Source organism: Neophocaena asiaeorientalis, unplaced genomic scaffold (assembly GCF_003031525.2).
Source record: "Neophocaena asiaeorientalis asiaeorientalis breed wild unplaced genomic scaffold, Neophocaena_asiaeorientalis_V1.1 scaffold18, whole genome shotgun sequence".
NCBI classification, from domain to species: Eukaryota; Metazoa; Chordata; class Mammalia; order Artiodactyla; family Phocoenidae; genus Neophocaena; species Neophocaena asiaeorientalis.
In genome coordinates, this window is record NW_020172444.1 from 1612273 (window position 1) to 1637783 (window position 25511).

The 25511-nt window shown below is 40.6% G+C and overlaps 1 protein-coding gene across 5 annotated transcripts in view; it reads left to right on the forward strand.

The window, feature by feature from the left end:
- Positions 1 to 20262, forward strand: part of RASGRP3 (RAS guanyl releasing protein 3) — a 100816-nt gene extending 80554 nt beyond the window's left edge. For 4 of the 5 annotated variants that reach the window (XM_024732291.1, XM_024732300.1, XM_024732282.1 and 1 more), the window contains 7 exons: positions 1288 to 1404; positions 7276 to 7391; positions 9967 to 10114; positions 15044 to 15080; positions 17326 to 17451; positions 17798 to 18162; positions 19727 to 20133. In XM_024732291.1, the coding sequence (XP_024588059.1) occupies positions 1288 to 1404; positions 7276 to 7391; positions 9967 to 10114; positions 15044 to 15080; positions 17326 to 17451; positions 17798 to 18162; positions 19727 to 19735 (918 nt within the window). In that variant the 3' untranslated portion in view covers positions 19736 to 20133. Of the gene's footprint in view, positions 1 to 1287; positions 1405 to 7275; positions 7392 to 9966; positions 10115 to 15043; positions 15081 to 17325; positions 17452 to 17797; positions 18163 to 19726 lie in introns of all 5 variants that reach the window. The other variant, XM_024732310.1, reaches the window with a different exon arrangement.
- Positions 20263 to 25511: the final 5249 nt, after the last annotated feature.

Consider the following 25511-nt stretch of genomic DNA (forward strand, 5'->3'; position numbering starts at 1 on the left):
CACCTTTATTGCTTGTTCCACATTGATTTTTTGCTTCTCAAGGACATGATATCATTGATAGAAATGTGGCACGAGCTGATGGGTGAATTGTGAACTATTTCAAGCTGGTAGTTCGTGTGCTATTGACAAATATTGAATATTGCTGTATTTCCCTCGGAAGTTTGAAATATCTTTTGGTAACCCTCTGAGTTCATCGCAGCGCTCCAGAGGAGGGGTGTGCCTTGCTGTATAGTTTGGGAACCAAGGGTTTAATCCTTTATTATATCAACAAGATGAAAGGCTTTACCGAAAGAGCCGAGATGTGTGAGCACATGTGTGTGTGTGCATGTGTGTGTGTGTGAGAGAGAAACTGTGTGTGAGAGTGACCATATTCAGATGGCAGATAATTTTTTGTCCTGTTTGTAGCTCACAGCAGCACCCACCTCACAACATTGGTAGAGGCTTAAATCCATACAGTTACGCCTCACCTCCTCTTGCAAAAATGGTTATCCCCAACTCGGTATCAAATTTAAAAACAACCTGCGAATACAGGTTTGTATGCATGCACCAGCAAAAATATTTCATCATATGAGATCCCTAGGGAAAGGATACGAAGTGCACAGCACTCTTGGCTCCCAATAGGATTGTGTTTTACACTTGTGTTGTGTAAGCGAGTTATACATTATTGCTACCATCTTCTCCACATGATTAAGTGAAAATATCTTGCACGAATGTGGAAGAACCTGTGGAGGAAACAAGTTCACCAAAGCGGGGCTCGAGAGAGCTAATGATTAGCCAAACCATCAAGAACTGATTAAGTATATTGAGAGATGCTGGTAAGATGACATAAACTTGGCTGTGCACTGCTGGCCACTTGCTGCACACACCTAATTTATCACTAGCACTGACTGTTAAAGAATTAGATAACTGGTGTTTTATGTGCTTTGTATTATACAAGCAAAAAATTGTATGGATTGTTACAGAGATGTTTAAGGGTGTTTTAGTAGTATCTGGGGAACTTGGATAGGATTTTTGGGTGAGCTGGGAGAGCAATATTTTTTTCCACCTAAAATAATACAATCTAGGCTGCTGTTAAACAAACTATGTATTTAGTTACAGATTAGATTCTACAGACAAAATATTGCATTAACAAAATTTTCACTGATGTTTTCAAAATATTTAAGTACTACATAAACAGAAGTTTTTACTGATATTAATATGCAAAACTTATATGGCTTTCTCAGTGTCCCTGGTCCAAATTGCTCGAGACCCCAGATAAAGTTGAAAAATGTGTGTGTTTTCTGTCAGCAGCCTACCTCCCCTACGACGCCCACCAAGCCCGTGGTGCCCCTGGAGTGGGCCTCAGGCGTGATGCCAAAGCCAGATCCTACAGTCATCAACAAGCACATAAGGAAATTAGTTGAGGTAAGTGGTTGAGGGACAGTTAAATGTGAGCAGTTAAAAGGAGGCCCCTTTCTCTTTCCAGAATATTCTCGGGTTGCCCAGGAATCAGATGGAGTCCATGAAAACAGCCCTCTAGCAAGTAAGAGCAATTCAGCAGACACTTAGCTCTACCTGGCACTGGCTTCTGGGGAAGAACCTCCCAGGAAGTCCCCCTTTCCCCTTCCTGTCTGTCAGTTCTCACTTGCCCAAATACTCTCAGCTACTTAGAACCCCTCACTTCCCCAGGCATTTGACACTTCTGTCATTGTCCCTGCAACCCAAGGGACTGTTTGAGGATTAGAATCTACTCATTAAAACCCACATGGGGGGCTTCCCTGGTGGTGCAGTGGTTAAGAATCTGCCTGTCAATTCAGGGGATACGGGTTTGAGCCCTGGTCCAGGAAGGTCGCTGAGCAACTAAGCCCGTGCGCCACAACTACTGAGCCTACGCTCTAGAGCCCACAAGCCACAACTACTGAGCCTGCATGCCACAACTACTGAAGCCCACATGCCATAACTACTGAGGCCCACGTACCTAGAGTCCATGCTCCACAATAAGAGAAGCCACCCAATGAGAAGCCCGTGCACCGCAACAAAGAGTAGCCCCTGCTCACCGCAACTAGAAAAAGCCCTCAGGCAGCAACAAAGAACCAATGGAGCCAAGAATAAGTAAATAAATAAATAAGTTTATAAAAAAAAAAACCCACATGGGTCACCATAAAATGCTGGATAAATTGGTTACATGAGGGTAGGAAAAAATACTGTAAGTTGAGTAGTTTCTCCAGCTGTATATATTTGGGGGTCTGTGACACCGCAGCGCAATAGCATTTAGGTCAGAAACATCACTTAATGAAGGGCAAGATTGCGTCAGAATTTTCCATATTAAAAACAACAAAAAAAGAGTAGATGCACCAATGTGGGAAAGATGGAAATATCTCAGACACTAGAAATTGTGATTGTTGATTAAACATCTCCCTTCATGGACTAGTACATCCTCAAATGCAATAGGAACAAGTCTTTGGGATATTATGTGCTTTTTGCTGGGAAAGGACGTTTACAGAAAAAGAATGTTCTATATCTTGGATCATCCATGGAACTATGAAGTGCTGAAAGAAAAGTTGCATGGGGCATGGGAGTCAGGAAGGGGAGATTAGAAAGAGTGAGGGAAGGGGATGAGACAGCCATAAGGTCCAGTGGAGACCATGTGATGATGTGGTAGTGACAGACCCAACTTGGAGCCAGGGAAGGTGGGCAAAGGATCTGGGTGCATGGAGTTGCAGCTCAGGAAGGTCTAGAATCAGGAAATGAATGAAGTCTTTTTTCTTCTACTCTCTCCTCTGCTTTTCTCTGAATGCTCACTCCATTCTCTGCAGACAGACTTTCCTTGCTCCACACGAGGAGCCTCTTTCTCCCCCACCCCTTTGTACCTTACCTCTTTTCTCCAATTCCAGTTTCATGGGGGAAGGTTGGCCCAGTTTGGTTGGATTGAGTACTATTGATTTAATTGAATAAATGGCTGGGTTTCATTTGAATTTCCATAATGAATTTTATTCCAAAAAAATCTTGTTCTCTCAGTATAAATACGGGTATTGAACTATAAATCGTAAGCACTCCATAATAGTTCATTTTTAAGCAATTTTGATTATGGATAAGCATTGATAGTGAGACTTGCAAAAAATTCAGTTATTTATGGATAAACTTGCAATGGGTGCTAAACAATCATATTTTTAATTAAGTAATTTGTTCATTTATACTTTGCCTACTTCCCAAAATACTCCTGAAGCAGTTGTGCCCTAAGGCAATACAGATAATATATAATAGAAACCACAGGGGAATTGCCAACAAACACATGAAAGAATGTTCAACATCACTAATCATTAGAGAAATGCAAATCAAAACTACAATGAGGTATCACCTCACACCAGTCAGAATGGCCATCATCAAAATATCTACAAACAATAAACGCTGGAGAGGGTGTGGAGAAAAGGGAACCCTCTTGCGCTGTTGGTGGGAGTGTAAATTGATACAGCCACTATGGAGAACAGTATGGAGGTTCCTTAAAAAACTACAAATAGAACTACCATACGACCCAGCAATCCCACTACTGGGCATATATCCTGAGAAAACCATAATTCAAAAAGAGTCATGTACCACAATGTTCGTTGCAGCTCTATTTACGAAAGCCAGGACATGGAAGCAACCTAAGTGTCCATCAACAGATGAATGGATAAAGAAGATGTGGCACATATATACAATGGAATATTACTCAGCCATAAAAAGAAACAAAATTGAGTTATTTGTAGGGAGGTGGATGGACCTAGAGTCTGTCATATGGAGTGAAGTCAGAAAGATAAAGACAAATACCATATGCTAACACATATATATGGAAGCTAAAAAAAAAAAATACAGTTCTGAAGAACCTAGGGGCAGGACAGGAATAAAGACGCAGACATAGAGGATGGACTTGAGGACACGGGGAGGGGGAAGGGTAATCTGGGACGAAGTGAGAGAGTGGCATGTACTTATATATTCTACCAAGTGTAAAATAGATAGCTAGTGGGAAGCAGCCACATAGAACAGGGAGATCAGCTCGGTGCTTTGTGTCCACCTGGGAGGGTGGGAGAGAGATGCAAGAGGGAGGAGATTTGGGGATATATGTGTATATATAGCTGATTCACTTTGTTATAAAGCAGAAACTAACACACCGTTGTAAAGCAATTATACTCCAATAAAGATGTTAAAAAAAAAAAAGAAATCACAGGGGAAAGAGAGATTGCTTCATTATAACTGGACTCTAAGTCAAATGTTTGCATACATGTGTTTGCAGGGAGAACTTACAAACTTTTTGAAAATCCAATTTAGCAGAGGGCAATGGAAAATTCTTTTTTCTTTTTTTTTTTTGCGGTACACGGGCCTCTCACTGTTGTGGCCTCTCCCGTTGCGGAGCACAGGCTCTGGACGCGCAGGCTCAGCGGCCATGGCTCATGGGCCCAGCCGCTCTGCGGCATGTGGGATCCTCCCAGACCGGGACACGAACCCGTGTCCCCTGCATCGGCAGGCAAACTCTCAACCACTGCGCCACCAGGGAAGCCCAGAAGAATCTTTCTTATTTTTCTCTGATTATAAAGAAAGCCAGGGCAGTCCACTGGTTAGGACTCAGCACTTTCACTGACATGGCCCCAGGTTCAATCCCTGGTTGGGGAATTAAGATCCCGCAAGCCACGTGGTGCGGCAAAAAAATAAAAAAATTAAAAAGCTGAATATTAAAACATTTCGGAAATAGAAAGTTTTACTGTCAGGACTTGATGTCTCTTCTGTCTAGGGTTAATCACTGATAATTTGTAGATCATCTTGTATGATTTTATTCTCCGCCCCCATACACACACACACATATATACATGTATATCTTTGAGAAAGCTTGTTCAGTTATTTCCTTAGAACAATTCCTAGAAGTGGAATTGCTGTGTCAGAGTAAGCACTGATTGTCCTCCAGAAAGATTGTGGCTATTTGCTTTACCAACTTGATAAGAGAGTGCCTATTTTCTCATAACCCTAGGAAATTATCAATTGTTTTAATGTTTTCCAATTTGAGAGGTAAAAAAAAAGTTTCATTAGTATTTCCATAATTACTAGCAGAATTGAATGTCTTTCCATGAATGTATTGTCCATTTGTATTTTTACTTTGGTGATCCTCTGTTTTCCTTTTGTGTCCTCTCATAAGTGTTGCAAATTATTTTCTCTGTCGTTTATATTTAAATTTGTTAATTGAGTTTTTTTGATTCAGATATTTTGCATTTTATTGTAATGAAATACTTTTGTTTATGACCTCTGACTTGGATGTCGTCCTAAGAAAGGTCTTTCCTACTCAAAGATAATAAAACATGAAAAATATTTTTATCTATTTACCTTTGGTTTTTTATAACTTAATTTTTACATTAAAATATTTAAGGCATCTGGAATTTAGTTTGGGGGCAATTTATTTTATAAGATTATCAGCCATTTAACTCAACAGCAATTATTAGATAACCCATAATTTCCCTATGGATTTGAATAGATACTTTTGGATATTCTGAATTCTTACATACATATGGATCTGTTTCTGGACTGTACTCTCTACAGTAAGTTGCAATACCATGTTGTTTTGACTAATGTATCTTTGATTTCTGATAGGGCACATTGCCCCTCATTACCCGTCATTGTTTTAGTTGAAATATAACTGACCTTCTAGATGTTCTAGGTGCACAACATAGTGATTCAATATTCCTACACATTACAAAATGATCACCACAATAAGTCTAGTTACCATCTGTCACCATACAATGATATTAAAATATTACTGACTATATTACCCATGCTGTACTTTCCATCCCGTGACTCGTTTATTTTATAACTGGAAGTTTGCACCTCTTAATTTCCCTCACCTATTCATTCATCCTCCCACTCCTCTCACCTCTGGCAACCACGTGTTTGTTCTCTGTATCTATGAATCTGTTTCTGGTTTATTTTTGTTTGTTCATTTGTTTTTTAGATCCCACATACAAGTGAAATCCTATGATATTTGTCTTTCTCCGCCTGACTTATTTCACTTAGAGTAATACCCTAAGGTCTATCTATGTTGTCAAAAAATGGCAAGATTTCATTCTTTTTTATGGCTGAGTCATATTCCATTTTATTTATATACCACATCTTTATCTATTCATCTATTGATGAACACTTAGGTTGCTTCCATATCTTGGCTATTGTAAATAACGCTGGAATGAACACAGGGATGTATATATCTTTCAAATTAGTGTTTTTGATTTCTTTGGAAAAAATACCCAGAAGTGGAATTACTGGATTGTATGATAGCTCTGTTTTTAATTTTTTGAGGAACTTCTATACTGTTTTCCATAGTAGCAGCACCAATTTGTAATCCCAACAACAGTACATGAGGGTGCCCTTTTCTCCTCACCCTCACCAACACTTGTTATTTGTTGTCTTTTTGATCGTAGCCATTTTGACAGGTGTGAGGTGGTATCTCTGTGTGGTTTTGATTTGCATTTCCCTGAGATGAGTGATAAGTGATGTTGAACATCTTTTCATGTGTCTGTTGGCCATCTGTAAGTCTTCTTTGGAAAAATGTTTATTCAGGTCCTCTACCTATTTTTTAATTGGGTTGTTTGTTTTTTGATATTGAGTTGTATGAGTTCTTTGTATATTTTGAATATTATCCCCTTATCAGAGATATCATTTGCAAGTATCTTCTGCTATTCAGTAGGTGGCCTTTTCATTTTGTTGATAGTTTCCTTCCCTGTGCAAAAGCTTTTTAGTTTGATATAGTCCCAGTTGTTTGATTTTGCTTTTGTTTCCCTTGCCTGAGATCATTACTCCTCACCTTAAACAAACAATTTTAGGTTATTCTCAACATGTTCACTTCTATAGGAACTTTAGAATCAATTTGTTCATTTCAAACAAATTCCCACCGGGATTTTGACTGCAGTTACGTTAAATGTATTCTTTGATTTTTGAGATAATTTAACATTTTAAAGTTTCATTTTCTATTGTCATGGTACTGGGATTTGTGAATTCACCAAGCCTTGCTCCTACTCAACCCTGAGGTCTCAGTTGAGACCTTGCTTTCTCCAGGAAACATTTTAAAATCTCCCTTCCCCACTCCCCCAGCACTCTGTCTTTATCCTCAGCGTTGCACTTATCTCATTATACCATAAAGGCATCTCAATTTTGTTATCTCCCACTAGATTCCAAGCTCCTTGATAGAAAGAATAATATGCTAGTTATCATTGCTTTCCCAGTAACAATTCAGAGGCTGATTCGTAAATAGTCATTCAATAAATATTTGCCTTTCCTTTACAGTCTGTGTTTAGAAATTATGACCATGACCAGGACGGGTACATCTCCCAAGAGGACTTTGAAAGTATAGCTGCCAATTTTCCCTTCTTGGATTCCTTTTGTGTGCTGGACAAAGATCAGTAAGTTTAATTTTGTTTTATTGTAATGCAACTGTCCCGAAGCAGAAAATTACTACGAAAGAAGAGCAGGGAAACCTTTAATTTATGCCTTGACAGAGTTGATCCTAGTGTATTGATGAAAGGTGTCTAAGGTGTTTTTTCACTGATTTTTTTCTTGGTGTCCACAAACATGACTGGCTGGATGGAATCACAGGGCAGACCACATCATCGGTGTTAAGTACAAGTGCTCACTTACAAATTAGCCCAGCTCTCCATTTCCGATATTACTGCTGCAACTTAGCTAGTTCATCAACCCCAAAACCTCCATCAAAAAAGAATAGAGACTAAATATAGTTAGATCTAGCATGGTGGAGTCCTCAGCATCAGTGCACCGGGGGCAATCTTAAAAGTCATCAAGTAAGTAAGATCTTTTTTTACATTACTTACGATCTTCAGGAGAGCAGGTGATGGCTGCAGATAGCCAAGAAGTGTTTATGCTTTGTTTTTTCCTTTGCTAGTTCAGAGGTTGTCTTGAGAAACAAAGGAAAAAATATATTTCTCTTTAGCTTCATATGATTCATGGGAGATTAAATAACTTCAGAGGCTAAAACCTGGATCATTAAAAAAATATAATGATTAAAAAAAAATTTGCCAAGAAACCCTGGCATTAATAATTTTATCACTTCATTTTTAGTTATGTGAGATCAGTTCCTAGTTTAAAAATCATCTGTAATGAAATGCTGGATTTTATATTGGTTAAATGTCCAAGTTATATCACATTAAAATTCTCTAATATTTTTGTAGGTGTGAGAATTAAACGAAAATTAAAGCCTTGGTACTTTATCATAAACGTCTTAAAACCTTAATCCATCTTCATTGTATAACAGAGAATACGTTCAAAATAAAATTAAGTTATTAGAAACATACACTTCCTTTATAAAATAAAACTTAAGTTTTATTTTATAAAACTTACTTCCCACTAACTACCCACTTCTTCCCTCAGTTTGTTTCTGTCAGTGACATGTTCGTAGAACATGAACTTAAAATCACTTCCCAGTCTTCATTTTGTTTCTCTGCCGGTTCTTGTTTGGAACAGAGAGTGTCCCAGCAGATATATTTTTTTTCTAAGAAAACTTTTTTCCCCTAAAAATGAAGGTTTAAAGTATTCATAGCTTACATGATTTCTTTTGTCAGACAGGCTTAGATATGTTGATTTTGAGAGAAGAATGGACCATCCAGGAGAAGATTCTAACAAGTTGTCAAAGATATGGCGCCAAGATTCAGTAGAACGGTTAGGGCAAGAGATGTAGATTGTTAGGTCTTCAGCCCAGTCGTGTTAGCTGGAGTTCCAGGAGTGTGAGCACAGTCTGATGGGAAAGTTTAGAGGAACATGAGCACGGGGACGCAAGGAATGCAGCTTCAGGGACTCCTCTCCCCACGTGCAGCAACTGAAAGGAAGACATGGATCCTGCAGAAGAGCTGGCAAAGGGGGCACATAAGAGGCAGGAGGGAAACCAGGGCTACATGGAATCACAGGGGACTGTGGAGGAGGGAGTGTCAAAAAGGAGGAAACCTGTCCCATGTCACATGCTGCCAGGAGGTCAAGTTCAAGGAATGAGAAAAGGCCGCTGAGGATGTCACTGTGACAGTTTCAGTAGAATGGTGGGTTAGAAACCTGATTATATGGAGGAAGGAATAATTGAAAGAAATGGAAAAAATGTCTAACGAGTACTCTTCTTGAAAACTGCAGGAGTAAGAGAAGAAAAAGGGAAAAGACAAATGTTGGAAATGGAGGCAGGATTGAGGAAAGACATTTGTAAGGAGGGGAAGTCCTGAGTGTATTTGTAAACAGAGGAAAGAGTGGGTGACAAGATGCAGCAGGAGAAACATGGTCCTGGAGAGGCTGGAGAGTGGGGGAGGGGAGAATGACCCCAAGAGAGGACTGACGAGATATAAAGGAATTCTGAACTGGCATGGAAGGGTATGGAGAGAAGGCAATATGCAGCTCCCTTACACCAATGGATTTGATCTTTTTTGGTAACCAAGAAGTCAGGGTGTGTGGTGGTAGATGCAACCAGAGTTTCTATGTGGAGAAGATCTGGGAGAATCACTCTAGTGAATGATCTGTGAGCCAGTAAGACATGAATGAAAAGATTACCAATGGTAGTGGCCTGGATGACATCAGGCAGAATGAATATGAGAATGGTTGGTCCAGTTTTCACAGTTTTCTGCCTTTCTCCAGCAACCTGATCCTTGCAAACTCTATTGTGAGGCAAAGGCTAGAAAGGAGATGTCTTTCTGGAAGCTACTACTTGGTAATGAAGAAGACTTTCTGTGCTGCAGTGCACAAGCCACACACACACACACACACACACACACGCACACACACATATCTTCTGCTTGCTAAGAAAGCCTTTGACACTGAAAGCTGTCCTTTGAGTTTCTCTCTTTTCAGATGTGACAGGAAAGTGAACATTCCCCACCCCCCACCCTCCGCTTTTGTCCAGAAAGGTTTGGGAGGTGAGTGATTTAAGTGTGGCAACTACTTAGCAACATGGTATTCAAAGATCCCTCTCTTCTTTGATTCTCTTCACAGGGATGGTCTAATTAGTAAGGATGAAATGATGGCTTACTTCCTGAGAGCTAAGTCCCAACTACACTGTAAAATGGGACCGGGATTTGTCCATAATTTTCAGGAGATGACCTATCTCAAGCCAACCTTCTGTGAACACTGTGCAGGATTTGTAAGTCTGTTTTCCATTGCTTTCTCTTCTATGTAGTGATTTGTGCAGTATTCTGAGAATGTGGGAAAATGATACATGAACAGAGTCCATTGTCTGCCTTAGATCCAAAGTAAAACATGATGGCTCCCTGAAATTAAACATTCAATTAAAAACAAAAGCAAGATCTGCAGATTTAGCTATGTTCTTTCTAGGAATGCAGGGCTGGAGAAGACAGGGAAGGTTGGTGAAGCGTATTAACTCAGGAGAGCAGTTTGTCTGTTAATACCTGCCAGGGAAAAGTTCTGCCCAATAAGCCATGGCATCCATCACTGAGTGCGATTAAGTGGTATATTTATTATAGCCAGTTCCTCTCAGTCCTTGTTTCATATGGTGTCAGTCACTAGAAATCTATCATGATATGGCTCCATAACTCATAACTCAGAAAGGAAAAAAAATCTTTTCGAAGAGAAGATGGTTATAATAATAAATAACATTTACTCGGCATTTGACAGTAATAAAATATTTCCTGAGGGATTAGTGTAATTAATCCTCATAACTAGCCCATAAGGTGGGCCTTTTACTCTCCGCATTTGCATATGAATGTAGAGAGGTCCAGAGAGGATAACTCAAGTTTCCCAGGATTTCACAGCCAGTAATGACTAGAGCCGGGACTCAAACTCTAGTGTTCTGGCTCTACCTACACCACTGCAACAAATGAAGGTTGTACACCTCGCTTCCCCACATCTGATGATCCTTTAGCAACTAAGGTCATGTTTGGCCCTGGTGTTAAACAAAGACCCTCGAGCTCTGAACATCTTCTAGTTGATATCCAAGTAATGTAAGATGGAAAATGTAGTACTCTACACAAGGGTAGCCCAGCAGCCAGGTGAGTAGCATTTGTCCAGATGCCAGCTCAGTTTTGTTAGCTTCATTCAGCAGTCATGTCCCCCTGTGGACCCGTATGGAATTCGTAGCTGATATCATATACACTCCCATTAAATTACATTTTTCGCTTTCAGTCTTGAATAACTGGCTTTGGGGAGCGAAAGGGCAGGCGTTTGAATTCAAGCACACACCCTGAGAACAGGTAAATTAGAGGCAGTGGTTACCTCAAAGATGGCCCCCCATGATCATAGTAGCTGCTGTGATCAAGGGGCAAGGCAGCCTAACCAGCTCTCTTAGCCCACCCCAGGGAAGGACAGGTTCTCCTACCAGCTACACCACTGGGATTGCATCACCTGGCCATTTTATCATCAAACAAATACTTTTCCTTCTTCATGTATCTCTCTTCTGATGGGAATTTTTGCCTGTATCTAGACCTGAAAAATGCTCAGGTGGTACGGAGGCATGTGTAACTCTCTCCTGCAGAGTGAGGCCCAGGGAATCTGTTTGGCCCTGGCCTGGCACAGCCAGAAGTCAGGCTGAGACATCTGACCCATGGTGTGGTGTGAGAGTTGGTAGGTCCTTATCAAATCTCAAGGTCTTGTCTCTGCTCTCCAGTCCTTCTGGATGTCTCTCCCTTCCATGGAGGCTCTGGTTCTATAGAAGCAGCAAGGTAGGCTTTCTTGGGAGCTTCCACACACTTCCCTCCCCAACTCATCAGAGCGGATTTGCTGGCGCTAGGTTTTTGATGCAGCTGTGATCAGGTCGAAAGCTCTGGACTTGGAGTCCAGAACTCTGACTTTGAATCTCAATTCTGCCCCTTATTAATCTATGTCCTTGACCAAATCATTGATCATCTTTGAGTCGCTGTTTTCCTATCTGTAAGAGGGGGTTAAGACTTACCTGCCATGTTGTTGTGGTATTAAATGATATCAGACATGTTGCATACCACAGAGCTCAGAGTGAATCTTTCTCTTTTTTTAGTGTTCCTTTATGCTTTTGGAGTTTTATTGAAATTAACTAATTCAGAGTTTTAATATCCCTTTTTATTTTTCAAAATATACTTAATTTCCTTGCTATAATTTGAATTGATCTTTACTCACACACCTTTTTTAAAAAGCTCTTTGGTTTTCAAAGGGATTTATAAATACCATGCTCTAGCTGGGTCATTGAAAGGAACTGTGGGGGAATAGAAGGAACTATATTTTAGTGCTTGGACCACCTGCTTTTGAAATAAATTCCATTTTAAGGGTAAGGAAGACAAATAGACACTGCTTGAAATACATTGATTTTAGAATTAGAATTCCAGAGCTGAAAGAATTTTGCTAATTCCCTTATTTTGAGCTCTGGAGAAGTTAAGTGACTTCCCTAAGGTCACATGGATCACTAGCAGCAGAACCATGACTCATGTTTAGTTCTCCTTACTCCCAGTCGAGTGCTCCTCCCACCACAGTCACTCCAAGTCTTACAGCAGCCTCAGGTCTCTAAATCAGAGACTGTGGGAAGTACCCTCTCCTGTCCTTGGCTGGCACGCTGACCCAGAGCCTCTTCGTGCCTCGTGTTGTCTCCTGCTTCTTTTTTTTTTGCGGTACGCGGGCCTCTCACTGTAGTGGCCTGTCCCGCTGCGGAGCACAGGCTTAGCTGCCATGGCTCACGGGCCCAGCCGATCCGCGGCATGTGGGATCTTCCCGGACCGGGGCACGAACTGCATCGGCAGGTGGACTCTCAACCACTGCGCCATCAGGGAAGACCCCCTGCTTCTTAAGTAAGCATTAGCAAGCAACGCCCTGACTTGCCTGCCTCATGGGACTCATGCTTGACTTCATCTTCTTCAGCAGTTTCTGCAGCTATGCTAATAACGTGCCATAGCCAGAGATTTGGATGCTTCTTAAACCTTATCCTTTCTCGTCCTAGATCAGCGGCTTTTGTTCTGATCACACACAAAACTCCCAGGAGCAATGGCTTCCTCCCTTTCCCTGAAGTAACATACTCTTCACATTCTTCTTTTCCTACTTACTAGCTATGAGATCTTGCCAAATGACTTCACCTCTCTGTAGCTTAGTCTCCTCATCTGTAAAAATGAGAAAATTATTATTACCTATCTCATAAGGATATTGTGAGCATTAAATGAATTGCTACATGGGACTTCCCTGGTGGTGCAGTGGTTAAGAATCCGCCTGCCAATGCAGGGGACATGGGTTCGATCCCTGGTCCGGGAAGATTCCACATGCCACGGAGCAACTAAGCCCATGCGCCACAACTACTGACCCTGCGCTCTGGAGCACGCGAGCCACAACTACTGAGCCCACGTGCCACAATTACTGAAGCCTGCACTCTAGAGCCCATGCTCTGCAACAAGGGAAGCCACCACAATGAGAAGCCCGTGCACCGCAACGAAGAGTAGTCCCCGCTTGCCACAACTAGAGAAAGACTGCGTGCAGCAACGAGGACCCAACGCAGCCAAAAATATATTAATTAATTAATTAATTAATTTAAAAAATGACTTGCTACACATAGCTTAAAACTGTGCCTTTCACATAGCAAGAGTTCATTAAATGTTAGCTATCATTGTTATTTTTGTTATTACTATTACCAAGGGCTCTGTGAGGAAACGATTTCTCATCACTACAAAGTTTCCCAGATGTGGGACCTTGCAAATTATTTAACTTCCTGCATCATCACACTCACCTTTTATAAAAGGGAAGCAAACTGGATTATCGTAAAGATCCTTATAGCTCTGACAGATGTGATTGGCCTACCCACCCACTTTCCTTTTCTGTACTGACGCCTCCCCATCCCTTTTCCAGTCATCCTAGGCACCTGAGGCCTCGCTTCCAGTTAGTTGTCTTAATAATCCTTCCTGTCTCCAAGGCAAAGTGTTGCCCTGTCCCAAGAGACATTTGCATCTTAATAATGTTTTCTGAAGGACCAAATAACTTTTAAGGCTCAAAGGAATCACTCTCCACTGATGGAATTTCCTTGTCAGAAAGAGAGTAAGGAGCAACTTTCCCAAAGCCTTGAATCCCTTCACATCAGTAGCTACTCTCCTAGGGCCATGATGCCCACACTCAGGGCATTGTTCTGCTATAACACATTGTGAACAACACTCCCATCAATGCCAGTAGCCCACCAGCCCTCTTTCTTTCAAAATTATTTTATTAGGTAGATATCAGCCACTTAGCCTAACCACTCAAAGTGTAGAAATGGAGCTTCTCCAACTTGAGCTCAGCCCGTTTAATTCATCAGCACTGTGTGTTCCTGATGCCCCTGGTTCCCACATGCAAGAGCTGCAGGAGGCCTGGAAAAGGATGTGGGAAGTCCCCCTCTTCACAGGGATTACAGTGTGGCAGGGGTTTGTGAAGACACCACCACCAGGATGATGCCCCTGAACCGCCTGGGCAAACACTCCCTTGTTAAACTGTAGGCCCTCACATCTCTCCTGAGACTCTCGTCACTTCCTACATCCTACTCCTTACTTGGTTGGCAGAATCTGAGCCTTTTCTGCATCTCCCACAGCCCCAGCACAGGCCAAACACACAGCAAATGCAGAGAATAAATACACAAACAAATGCAAAATCTTTTCCTCTTCTGTATTCTTTCAAGGTAGAAATGCTTCTCAGAAGAGAATCAAGCAAAATCCAAACGCTTTAGTGGGATGCATTGCTTCGGTCGCTTAATTTACCGTAGGGGGCGCCAAGAGCAGCTAGTGTGATTTTCAAAAAAAGCAGAGGGAGCCAGGGGCTATCAAAGGCAGAGTGACAGAGTCTCCCTGTGCGTTTTGCTGAGAGCGCATTATGCCAAAGTCCAATAAATGCACCAACGTCAGTTTCCCATCCCAGCTCCCGTTTGGCTCCCAGAAAGAAAAGGGAAGCAAAACTCCTGTTATTGCCCCAGCTGCCGTGGGCTGGGAGAGGGTCCTTCTATCTGACAGGAAGGGTGTCAGGAGCAGCTACATCCTGTTTGTGCTCTACCAGGCATCACGCTTCCCAGGACTTCCTTCTCTGTGGCCTTGTTTTCTTTCCAGATTTCTCTCCAGATTCCCTGACATTACTTTGTCTTTTGTTACAGCTCTGGGGCATAATCAAGCAAGGATACAAATGCAAAGGTAAATGTTACTTTGTTAAATTTTTATTTTATTTTATTTTATAAATTAATTTGTATTGGAGTATAGTTGCTTTACAATGTTGTGTTAGTTTCTGCTGTACAGAAATGTGAATCAGTTATACATATACATATATCCCCTCTTTTTTAGATTCCCTTCCCATTTAGGTCACCACAGAGCATTGAGTAGAGTTCCCTGTGCTATACAGTAGGTTCTCATTACTTATCTATTTTATACATAGTAGTGTATATATGTCGATCCCAATCTCCCATTGTTAAAATTTTTAAATGTGACTTTTGGGGCAGGAATCATATTTGTCTGAGGGAAACTTTAAAGGTCTTGGCAACACAGAGAAATTGGGGCTTTGGGGCTACTGGCAACTGAAGAGTTAACGGTCCAGTAAAGGACTCCCTGAAGTTTTGGAGATCCCAGGCTGGAATTTTACCGCTTGTTACAAAGAGCAAGGAAACCACACTTATTATCCCACACACATCTAACCCCTATCTCTAAGATGTCTTGCCCATCATCAGCACACATTTAAGGTGGGAATTCTGAGGAGGGCAAGGCTAATGGAAATACTGTATATAAGAACTTTGTCCTTCAAGGGAAAAAAAAAACCCATGCTCATTTCTGCAATACATATGCATTTCTTTCTACTCTCACATAGCTATTCCTTTCTCTACTAAATCACAGATGATGATGAGAAAAGAGGAGATACATTTGCCCCTTTCAATGAATTTGTTCATATACTTCCCCCATTTAATTGAAATTTATAGCAATTGAATAAATATATATTTGATAAATGCAATAGGAATGTTTGGCTACTTGTAGATATATGATTATTACACATTATTGGTGTTCAGAAAACTGCTGGATATTTTATGCAGACTGTTTATACTGGTTCTTTTAAGAATCTGATAATGGTCTTGAAAAATATAATAAAGCCACAAAATGAAATATCTTCATCACAGCATGCCTTCAGATTAATAATGTTCCCTTGTGATGCCTTTTTTCTCTAGCTGTCTTTCAGTATTTGGCCCTCATTTTACATGGACAGGGAACTTCCTTGAACCTCTATGGGAGCCACCTTTTAGTGCTCAAAAAACAAACAAAAAAATCCTTCCCTTTTGTTCTCTGAATCAGTTGACTTAGTCTAACTTGAATTTTTACTTTCAAGCAGCAGAGATACTGGTTTCTGCCCCTTATCCCCTAGACACACACAGACACAATTTTGTGAAGATGAAAATCAATTAAACCCTAGGATCTCTGTTCAGATGGTATTTCTCTTAAAGACATATAGAGTGAAAAGTCTAATTAAAATAGACCAGACATGTCATTGCAATTTGATCTTTCCCTGATGTTATTAAAAAACCATTTGAAACAAGACCATTTAGGGGAAAATGAGTATTGGAAATAATGAGAAAATTCCTCTTTGATGGTGAGAGAAATATACCCTATAAAATGATCATATCTGTTCAGTGATTTCAGAGAAATGTAGGACCCTCATCGTATGAAGTAATTGTGTTGCTATCTTCCAAAGTGGCCAAAATTTTGTACCCCAAGTAGCAATTAATATCTACCTTCTTAACTAAAGCATCTAATGGGAAGGCCACAGAATCTGCTGCATGCCATTTCCAAGCCATAGTCAAATCTGAGACATGTTTATTGAGCATATGCTCACCTTGTCTTCTGCTTCTATGCCAAGAAAGGAAGCAAAAGATATAATCGCTTGCTCTGGAAAAGATTTTGGGAAATGAAGAAGAATAGAAAATGCAGACAAATACTGAATGGAGGGACACCTTGCTGTAAATATTTAGAGGCAACTATAGGTCCTGGGAGAGACTAGATGCTGAGGCTTCTCACCCTTATTCTGGCTCAGGGAGCCTCTTTGTGGGGAATCCATCTTGGTCTGGAGAAGAACCCCAGTTCCATGTAATTTGCATTTAGTTTTGGGCAAAGGCAACTCCCCATTCAGGCTGCCCCTGCTTGTTGCTCCCCAGCACTTCAGTGAACTGTGTAGAAGAAGCAGCTGAACAAATATAAGAGAGAACTTTAGGAACCCCAGGAAGGGAAGAGAGTCCCACTGGCCCTTTTACTAGCCCTAGACACACCCTGTGGACCTGAGATTAAACACAGAAACAAGGGTGGGGGAGGGGAGGCGTGAGAGCCCAAACGCCAACCTGGAAGCCTGGTCAGCACCTGACATGTGGTTCACACTAATCACCTGTGATACTTTTGGTTGTTTCAGACTGTGGAGCCAACTGTCATAAACAGTGCAAAGACCTCCTGGTTCTGGCCTGCCGGAGATTTGCCCGGGCCCCCTCCTTAGGCAGCGGTCATGGGTCACTGCCTGGAAGTCCTTCGTTGCCTCCAGGTAATGTCCTCAACTTTCTTTCCTACTGCGATTTCTCTCTGCTCACCTTCCATGCCTGCACTTTGGTTGGAGTCTGGATCTAAAGCTAGTCAGAGCCATTATAAACATAAAGGTCTTCAGGGTAAGCAGCAGTGGCTAAAGACCCTTGAACCCTACATGCTCCTTTTGGCTTTTGGGTCTCAATAACATGCAGTTCACCTGAGGTCAATTTCATTTCACCTCTGGTCTGTTCCTCTAGGACCTTACCCGTAGGACTCCTGTTGTTTGCACCCACTTTGACGGTTTGCCGAGAAGCAGTCAGATGTATGATTATTCACAATAATCACAGTAATCTTTCCCCTTCCAGTGCAGGATGAGGTTTTCGAGTTCCCTGGCGTCGCAGCTGGACACCGAGACCTGGACAGCAGAGCCATCACACTGGTCACAGGCTCCTCTCGCAAGATCTCCGTGCGGCTGCAGCGGGCCACCACCAGCCAGGCCACCCAGACCGAGCCTGTGTGGTCAGAGGCTGGCTGGGGGGACTCAGGGTCCCACACCTTCCCCAAAATGAAGTCCAAGTTCCATGACAAAGCAGCAAAGGACAAAGGCTTTGCCAAGTGGGAAAATGAGAAGCCCAGGGTGCAGGCTGGTGTGGATGTTGTTGACCGAGGCACTGCGTTCGAACCAGACCAGGATGAAGCTGACATGGTTGAGACCAGACAGGACGGTGAGGTCAGTGCTGGTCAAACCACAAATAAAATCAGAAGAGGGAGGCTGAAAGCAGCTGAGATGAGTGTTATAGTGAGTCCACAAGGCAGCCTGGTAGTTTTGAAAGCAGAATGGTTGGGAATCAAGACATATCACTTTTAGTCTTGTCTTTGGCTAGTTATGTGACTCTGGACAAATGGTCTCTTCTCCTTGGACATCAGTTTTGTGATGCATAAAACTGAACCGAATGGGTTCTAAAACTCAGTGAAGGTTTCTGTGTCTGTATACTGACGTGATGTCCAGGGACCCTTGACTGTTGCTTGTATCCAATATAACAGTACGCTATACCCATCAGCTTAGTTTTCCAAGCTAGAATCAGGGTCCAAACTCAGAGGAGGCAGTGAAAGCAAAAGACATGTAGATAGAGAAGGAGAGCTGGAAACTCTTGCTCTTACTTAAAAAAAAAAAAAAAAGAAAGGCTTTTGACAGCATCATGGAGGAGAGGGTGGTGAATATCAGAGACATGGGGACCTCAGGGTTCTATGTGTCAGGCTTTGCCTCCACACAAAAAGTATGTTCAAATCAACCAAAGCAAGTTGGGAAACATGGAATTTGTTAGAACAAGCTGAAAATATAAATTGATTCAAGATGGACTTAGATAAATTTATTAGTCAATAGTCCATAGTGTATTAAGAAAAAGGATTTGGGGAAATTGGTGTCACATTCCTAACCTGAAAGTAATGTCATGGAGGGAAGCCATTGCCTCCCTACTGAATCATTTTCATAAACAGAATATTAGGTTAGGTAGAGAGCCTACTGGATCAAGCCGGTGCTCTTTTTTCTCATGACTGGTCCTCCACATTCCACCTGTCCTCAGGAGATCTAAGCGCACAATCTCCATAGTTTCCTATGATGGGAAAATCGCCAATGACCTTTAACCAAAATTCCTCTAGTTCCTTCCTCATCGAAGACAATTAGTAAGGATGCCGCACATGGTCTTCAGTAGTATGAAGTTTATTGTAAGTTCCTTCTGAGCCATTGTTTCCTTTCTTTTAACACCAACTTTTTTTTTTTTTTTGTGGTACGCGGGCCTCTCACTGTTGTGGCCTCTCCCATTGCGGAGCACAGGCTCCGGATGCGCAGGCTCAGCGGCCATGGCTCATGGGCCCAGCCACTCCGCGGCATGTGGGATCTTCCCAGACGGGGTCACGAACCCGTGTCCCCTGCATCGGCAGGCGGACTCTCAACCACTGCACCACCAGGGAAGCCCTAACACCAACTTTTAAAACAGCTTTATTGAGATATAATTTATGTACTATAAAATTTACCCATTTAAAGTGTATAATTCAATGGTTTTTAGTATATTCACTGAGTTGCACAACCACCACTACAATCTAATTTCAGAACATTTACATCATGTGCTTCGTGGACTACATGATCTTTTATTTCCCTCTATAAATCTTGAGTATACAAGGCACTGATCATTTGAGATGTTCCCTTGAAATTATCTGATAAACTGCTTTCTAGGAGTAGTCTGATTTTTTTAAATGAGATGCAGCCATACAACAGGTTCTGATTCGTATTGCAGGAAGGCTGACTTCAGGCTGAGGACACTGAAGGCAACTGTGTTGGCATTTGGAAGGAGCAAGATGAGACGCTCTGAAGAACACTCCAAAACTCAGGAAGTTATCTGAAAAGATATCTGGACATTTACTGCCTTGTGACACTGTGGTATCTCCCTTATTGAACTATGGGACAGAGGACTTACCCTATGAACTATTTATTTCCTCCTTCCCTGCTCCTAGTGAGGTGCCACAAAGACTGTGTTATGTAGTTGGTAGTTTTCTCTCCTATCTTTCTCTAGAGCCATTTATATACGGGTGAAATGAAAGCTTTTGTGCATGTACTTGATATTCATTCTCTAAACTCAGACTTTGCTTTTTCTGTGAGAATGTTACTTCCGTATTTTTATAAACTTTTGAGGGGGGTGTTTAACGAGGAGTCAATTTAGGGGTCTTTTTGTGTGCTTTTTGGACGGGACCAGGACTTATCTTTTTGAGGGACAAGGAAGCTCTTCCAGACTTGGAAGGCAGTGGTTCTTCTAATGATGATCTGCTGCAAGGAGAAGCTGTTTACATTGTTCTTACCATACAGTTGCTATTATAATGTGTAACAAGTCACACTTCTATAATCATATAAGTCTTGCCAATTCTGCATCACTAGGTAGCTATGACACAGTCATGAAAACTATCCTAATATTTATCATTGTCATGGGGGGAAATTAACTAAATACATGTCCCATCTCACTAGGTTTAGCCATCTTTCATAAGACTGCTATTAAGAAGTATGAATAACAATTTAAAAAATCAATTCAAGTTTTTGGGAATAAAATTCAGGAGAAAAACAAACCATCCCTCAAACCCCTTACTGAAATGCAATTTTTAAAATTCAACCAGCAATTTTTAAAACCTCAAAATAGTTTTGAGAATTTTGTTTGTTATAAAAGAAAACTTTTTGGTTGTGAAAGAGAGCTCTCATGCTCTTCCTAAGAAATTGCCATCATGATTAAGAAGAGTCATAGAAAGCAAATCATCACAAACCACCTTTGATTAACATTTCATTTAAACTTTTAAAGTATCAATATTTTGAATATCTTCCTTTGACCCAACATTACTAGACGTGGGTCTGCTTCTTACATGATGAGAGAAGAAAGAACTTGGTTGAAGATGTTCAAAAATAGAGATGGGTTTGAGCCTATGGCTGAGGAGAATGACCTGCTACCAAGTGCCCAGTCAGAAACTGGACCCACAGAGGTGCACTGGTCTGCATTTGGTAGTTTAAGTGTATATAATCCACATAAGACTGAATTTGTTTCTTTTGGGGCAGTCGCTTCAATAAAAAAAATGCCTTTCTTCTCATTTTCCATTAGGTAAATGAAGACAGTTCTGTTCAGCAAACACTTGTTGAGTACCTGCTCTGGACAGGTCCTGTGTTAGATGCACAAAGAGGAACAACTCTTCATCTCTGCCCTTGGGAGCTGAGAGCCCATGGGCATTTAAGGCAAGATGACTCCTTAAAATAGAGTTTCAAATTCGCTAGAACTGACTTAATCATGCCAAACAGATTCAGAGATCAATTTGTAGAGATATTGCAAGTTAAATGAAGTTATTAGGTGAGGGAGTTGTGATTAAGCTCAAAAATGTAAGAACTCACCATTTGCGAGCACCTCAGAAAGCAAATAGCCTTCCCCAGTGTTGGTTCCATGTATATATACTCTCTATTCCTATTCATAAATGCAATGAAATACATGTTAACAAAATTAAAAAGAGAAAATGGCAATTTAAGTACAAGAAACCCTTCTTCTGTGTGTGTTTTTTTTGTTAATGAATGTTAAGACTATTCTTTTTCTTCTCAAAGCAGTTATTTCACTTGCCACTTAGTTTGGGTTATTTTTTATTTTTCATATATAAGAAGAGTTTTATAGGATCAGCCTTCCTGTTACAATGATACTAAATGAACCTCGAGTAAAAACAAACCAAAAAAATAATAAAACTAACATATTATGTGTATATATGTACGTAAACTATTTTTGTATATGTGTGTATATATGTGTTTATATGTATACACAGGCACGCAAACACACACACACACACACACACACATACTACTATTATTACTTTGCTGAAGAGGAATTCGAGTCCATAATAAAGCTGCTTTATAATTTTGATTATATCATTTACTCATAACCAATGGTGACTCTGATGTTTCCAATATGTCAATTTCCCATAATCAATAAAATAAGTAAATTAGGCAAACCCATGGTGGAGCAAAAAGAACTATGATGGTTGGTTCCTCCAGACCTTCCTTTTGTAGGTTTGATGATCACTGTCAAAGCAAAAACAAAACAAAACTCTTAACAGTGAATATTGGGAGTTCCCTGGTGCTCTAGTGGTTAGGATTCTGGGCTTTCACTGCTGTGGCCCGGGTTCAATCCATGGTCGGGGAACTGAGATCCCGCAAGCTGAATGGCACAGCAAAAAAAAAAAAAAAAAATTAATAATATTAGATACCAAGAGAGGAAATGTTAGATACTGCAACTGGGTCTTCATTGAAGGATGTGCTAATTGTATTGATGCTTTTTGAGATCTGCCTAAATCAGAGAGTGATCCTAACCGGTATATGAACATTTTATGTTGAGTGGTGTTTCCTGAAGCAATAATGTCCCCAGATTTCCATGGTAAGACAGCCTCTCCAAAAGACAGAGAGGTTTGCTGTTTAACAATGAAGGCAGGACTCCTACAGAAGGAAGTACCAAACTGTTATTGATGGCAAGAAGCTTAAGCATTCCTAAGATAAACACCTTGATTTTTGACTGAGGAGGTAAATTCAGTCAAATGAGATTCCCACAGCATATCTTTGGCATGCAATCCACAGCCAGATTTAAATCCCATCTATGCTAGTTGTAGTCATGAGATCCTGGGCAAGTCATATACATCTATTTGAGCCTCAATTTTCGCATTTGAGAAGGAGAGATTTTACCACCTTCTTCAACTACCTTATAGAGTTGTTGTAAGGATGAAGTCTAATAGTACATGTAGAAGTACTTTGTAAAGACCTTATAAATTAATATTATTTTACAGTTAAACAAGGTTCTTCTCTACAATTGTCTTCAGACTACATGTTTACATGGCTGTGTTCTTTGGAGGCTCTAAATCCAACATTTAACTAAATTTTGTGTCAAAGAATTAAAAAAAAGAAATATTCACAGGGGTTTTTCTTACGCCTGGCACTGTGTGTGTATAGGGTCAGTTCTGCTCTGTTTTCTAACATTAGCTATTCTCACTCTGTTTGAAAATAGGTAGACAAGATTAAGAAACCAAATGGGTAAAAAGTAAATAAGCTTAGAGAAAAATAGGTCAAAGTATAAATGTGCTTAAGAGGCTGACTCTTGGAAGAATTTATTTTACTACAGGGAGACAAGGAAAATAAAAATTAACTTTTCAAATAAAAAGGACTCCATTTATTTGACAACTAGAATGTATTTTATAGCGATTGAAGGTGGTAATGATAGGAAACTACTTGGAATTTAAGGCTCATTCAGGAAATATCTTCCTCCATGCTTCATCCAAAACTTGCTTGCTGAAGTTTAGAGAGTACTCAGACCTCAAACAACAATATTTATTCTCTTTTTAAAATGTTAATGGCAAGCACGTTGGAGTTCACATCTATTTAAGTGACTTGCAGTTTATACATAATAGCATAAGGAAAGCATCACATGGGGCATTCTATAAGGCAGTTGACCTGAATGCTTCAAAAATAAAATGTCTTTAAAAAAAAAAGGGAAAAAGGATGAAAGGAGCAGTTATGGATCAAACAAAACACAACAGAATGCAGTGTTGTAAACCTTGATTGGATTCTGAACCAAATAATAAATAAAGCAGACATTTTTGGAGGGCAACTGTGGAAATTTAAATGTGAACTACATATTAAATGACATGGAATGAATGTTAATTCACTCCAGTATAATGATTTTATGGTTATGTAGGAGAATGTCTTTATTTTTAGGAGATAGCTGGTGAAGTAGTTAGGGCTATTACAAGTTAATCACTAAAGGGATGTTCCCTATCAGCTTAAATTATACATCAAGGCCCATCTCTGGGAAACCTGCCTCCCAGGTAATGAGCCTTACGCTAAAATACCTTTGTTTAGCTCACAGGAAACATCCTGACCAGGCCCACCTGTGAATGACTGCAGGCAGGAAGAAGTTAACACACCCCTTCCGGAGGCGGACCAGAACCAGGAAATGTTTGACTTTACTCCCGCCACTTTTAGTATAAAAGAAGCCTGAATTCTAACTCAGGCAAGATGGTTCTTTGGGACACGGGTCTACCATCTTCTCGGTCTGCTGGCTTTCTGAATAAAGTCGGTATTCCTTGCCCCAGCAAGTCTCTTGATTTATTGGCCTGTCGTGCAGTGATCAGTATGAGCTTGGACTTGGTAACAAATTTTGGTGCAGTCAGCCAGGAGCCTTGCTGCTCGTGGCTAGCCAGCCCTGGTTGGGGAATTTTCAGTTAAGGCCCTAGCAGCTGCAGGGGTCACTTGCCCTGAAGATCCTCCTTTCAGATTTCCCCAAAGTGGCACTGGTTGCCCCAACGCTTGGCAGTTGGAGCAAGGAATCAACACTTGGGAGTTGATGGGTTCCAGACAGCAGGTAAGTCACTCTGGTGAGTACAGTTGGCACTTTCTTTCCTCCCTGGGACTTTTTCTCTGGAATAAGCCAATTTATTTTGTATTTGAGCGGGGTACACTGTTGATGAGAGAGAAGAGTTGTTGGACTTTTACCCAATTTGTGAACTGGTTCATTTGTTTCTTTGGATGATAGCATTTGTGTGTATAATTTGTGTTTTGCTTGTCTTGAATTTCTGTCTTTAAAAATGGGGAATGTTTCAACTATCCCTAAAGAAAATCCTGTGTGGCACATTTTGGATAAGTGATCTGATTGTAACTATGAACCCATGGGTGAGAGGAAGATGATATTTTTTTGTAAAAATGTGTAGCCATAGTACCTGTCAGGAGTTTAGGCAGGGTCATCCTGGGGCCCTGTGCACCATGTACTGCTACTCTTGCTGTGTTAATTAAACAATTTATGGTCTCCTGTGTCGTTGGTGTATGTAAAACCCCAAGACCAAACCTGAGGGTTTATTTAGGATTTTCTGTTTGTCCTTTGGATTTTTCATTTTATTTTGTTTGGTACTGTTTCTCCATTTACAGCCAAATCAATTCTGTGATATTTAAAACTTTTTTTTTAAACATCTTTATTGGAGTATAATTGCTTTACAATGGTGTTTAAAATGGAGGAAAGAATCAGGAAAAAAACCCTGTCTGTTCTTGTCCAAGAGTGGGACATTCCCAGGGAGAAGAGAAAGTTTCCACTTGACTCCTAAAATCACCAAAAGCTACAAATAGAAGTGTCTTTTCCATAAATACTAGTAAAAAGGGTTTAGCCATCTAGACAGGTGATCCTGATTTCTCCCATCTGCCAGAAACCCAATTTGAATCCAATCTCTTTTGTAACTGATGCGTTTTACATTGTTATACCTGATTCATGGCTGAAATTTTGGAATGGGAACTATGAGGTTCCTGTGTTTGTATGTGTGTTATAGATGCATGACACTGCCAAAATTAATTTGTAAAAGAGCTCTATTTAATTAGCTTAAAGGAAATTAAGCACTTATATAAATACTCAAACATAAAAGACTGGCCAGAATGAATTTTGGGTTCATGTGATCTAGGAAATATTCAGTATTGAATTAATATATGGTATTAAAGTTAGCTTAAGCTTGCTTGTTTGATTAATACAGACATGTCTTTAG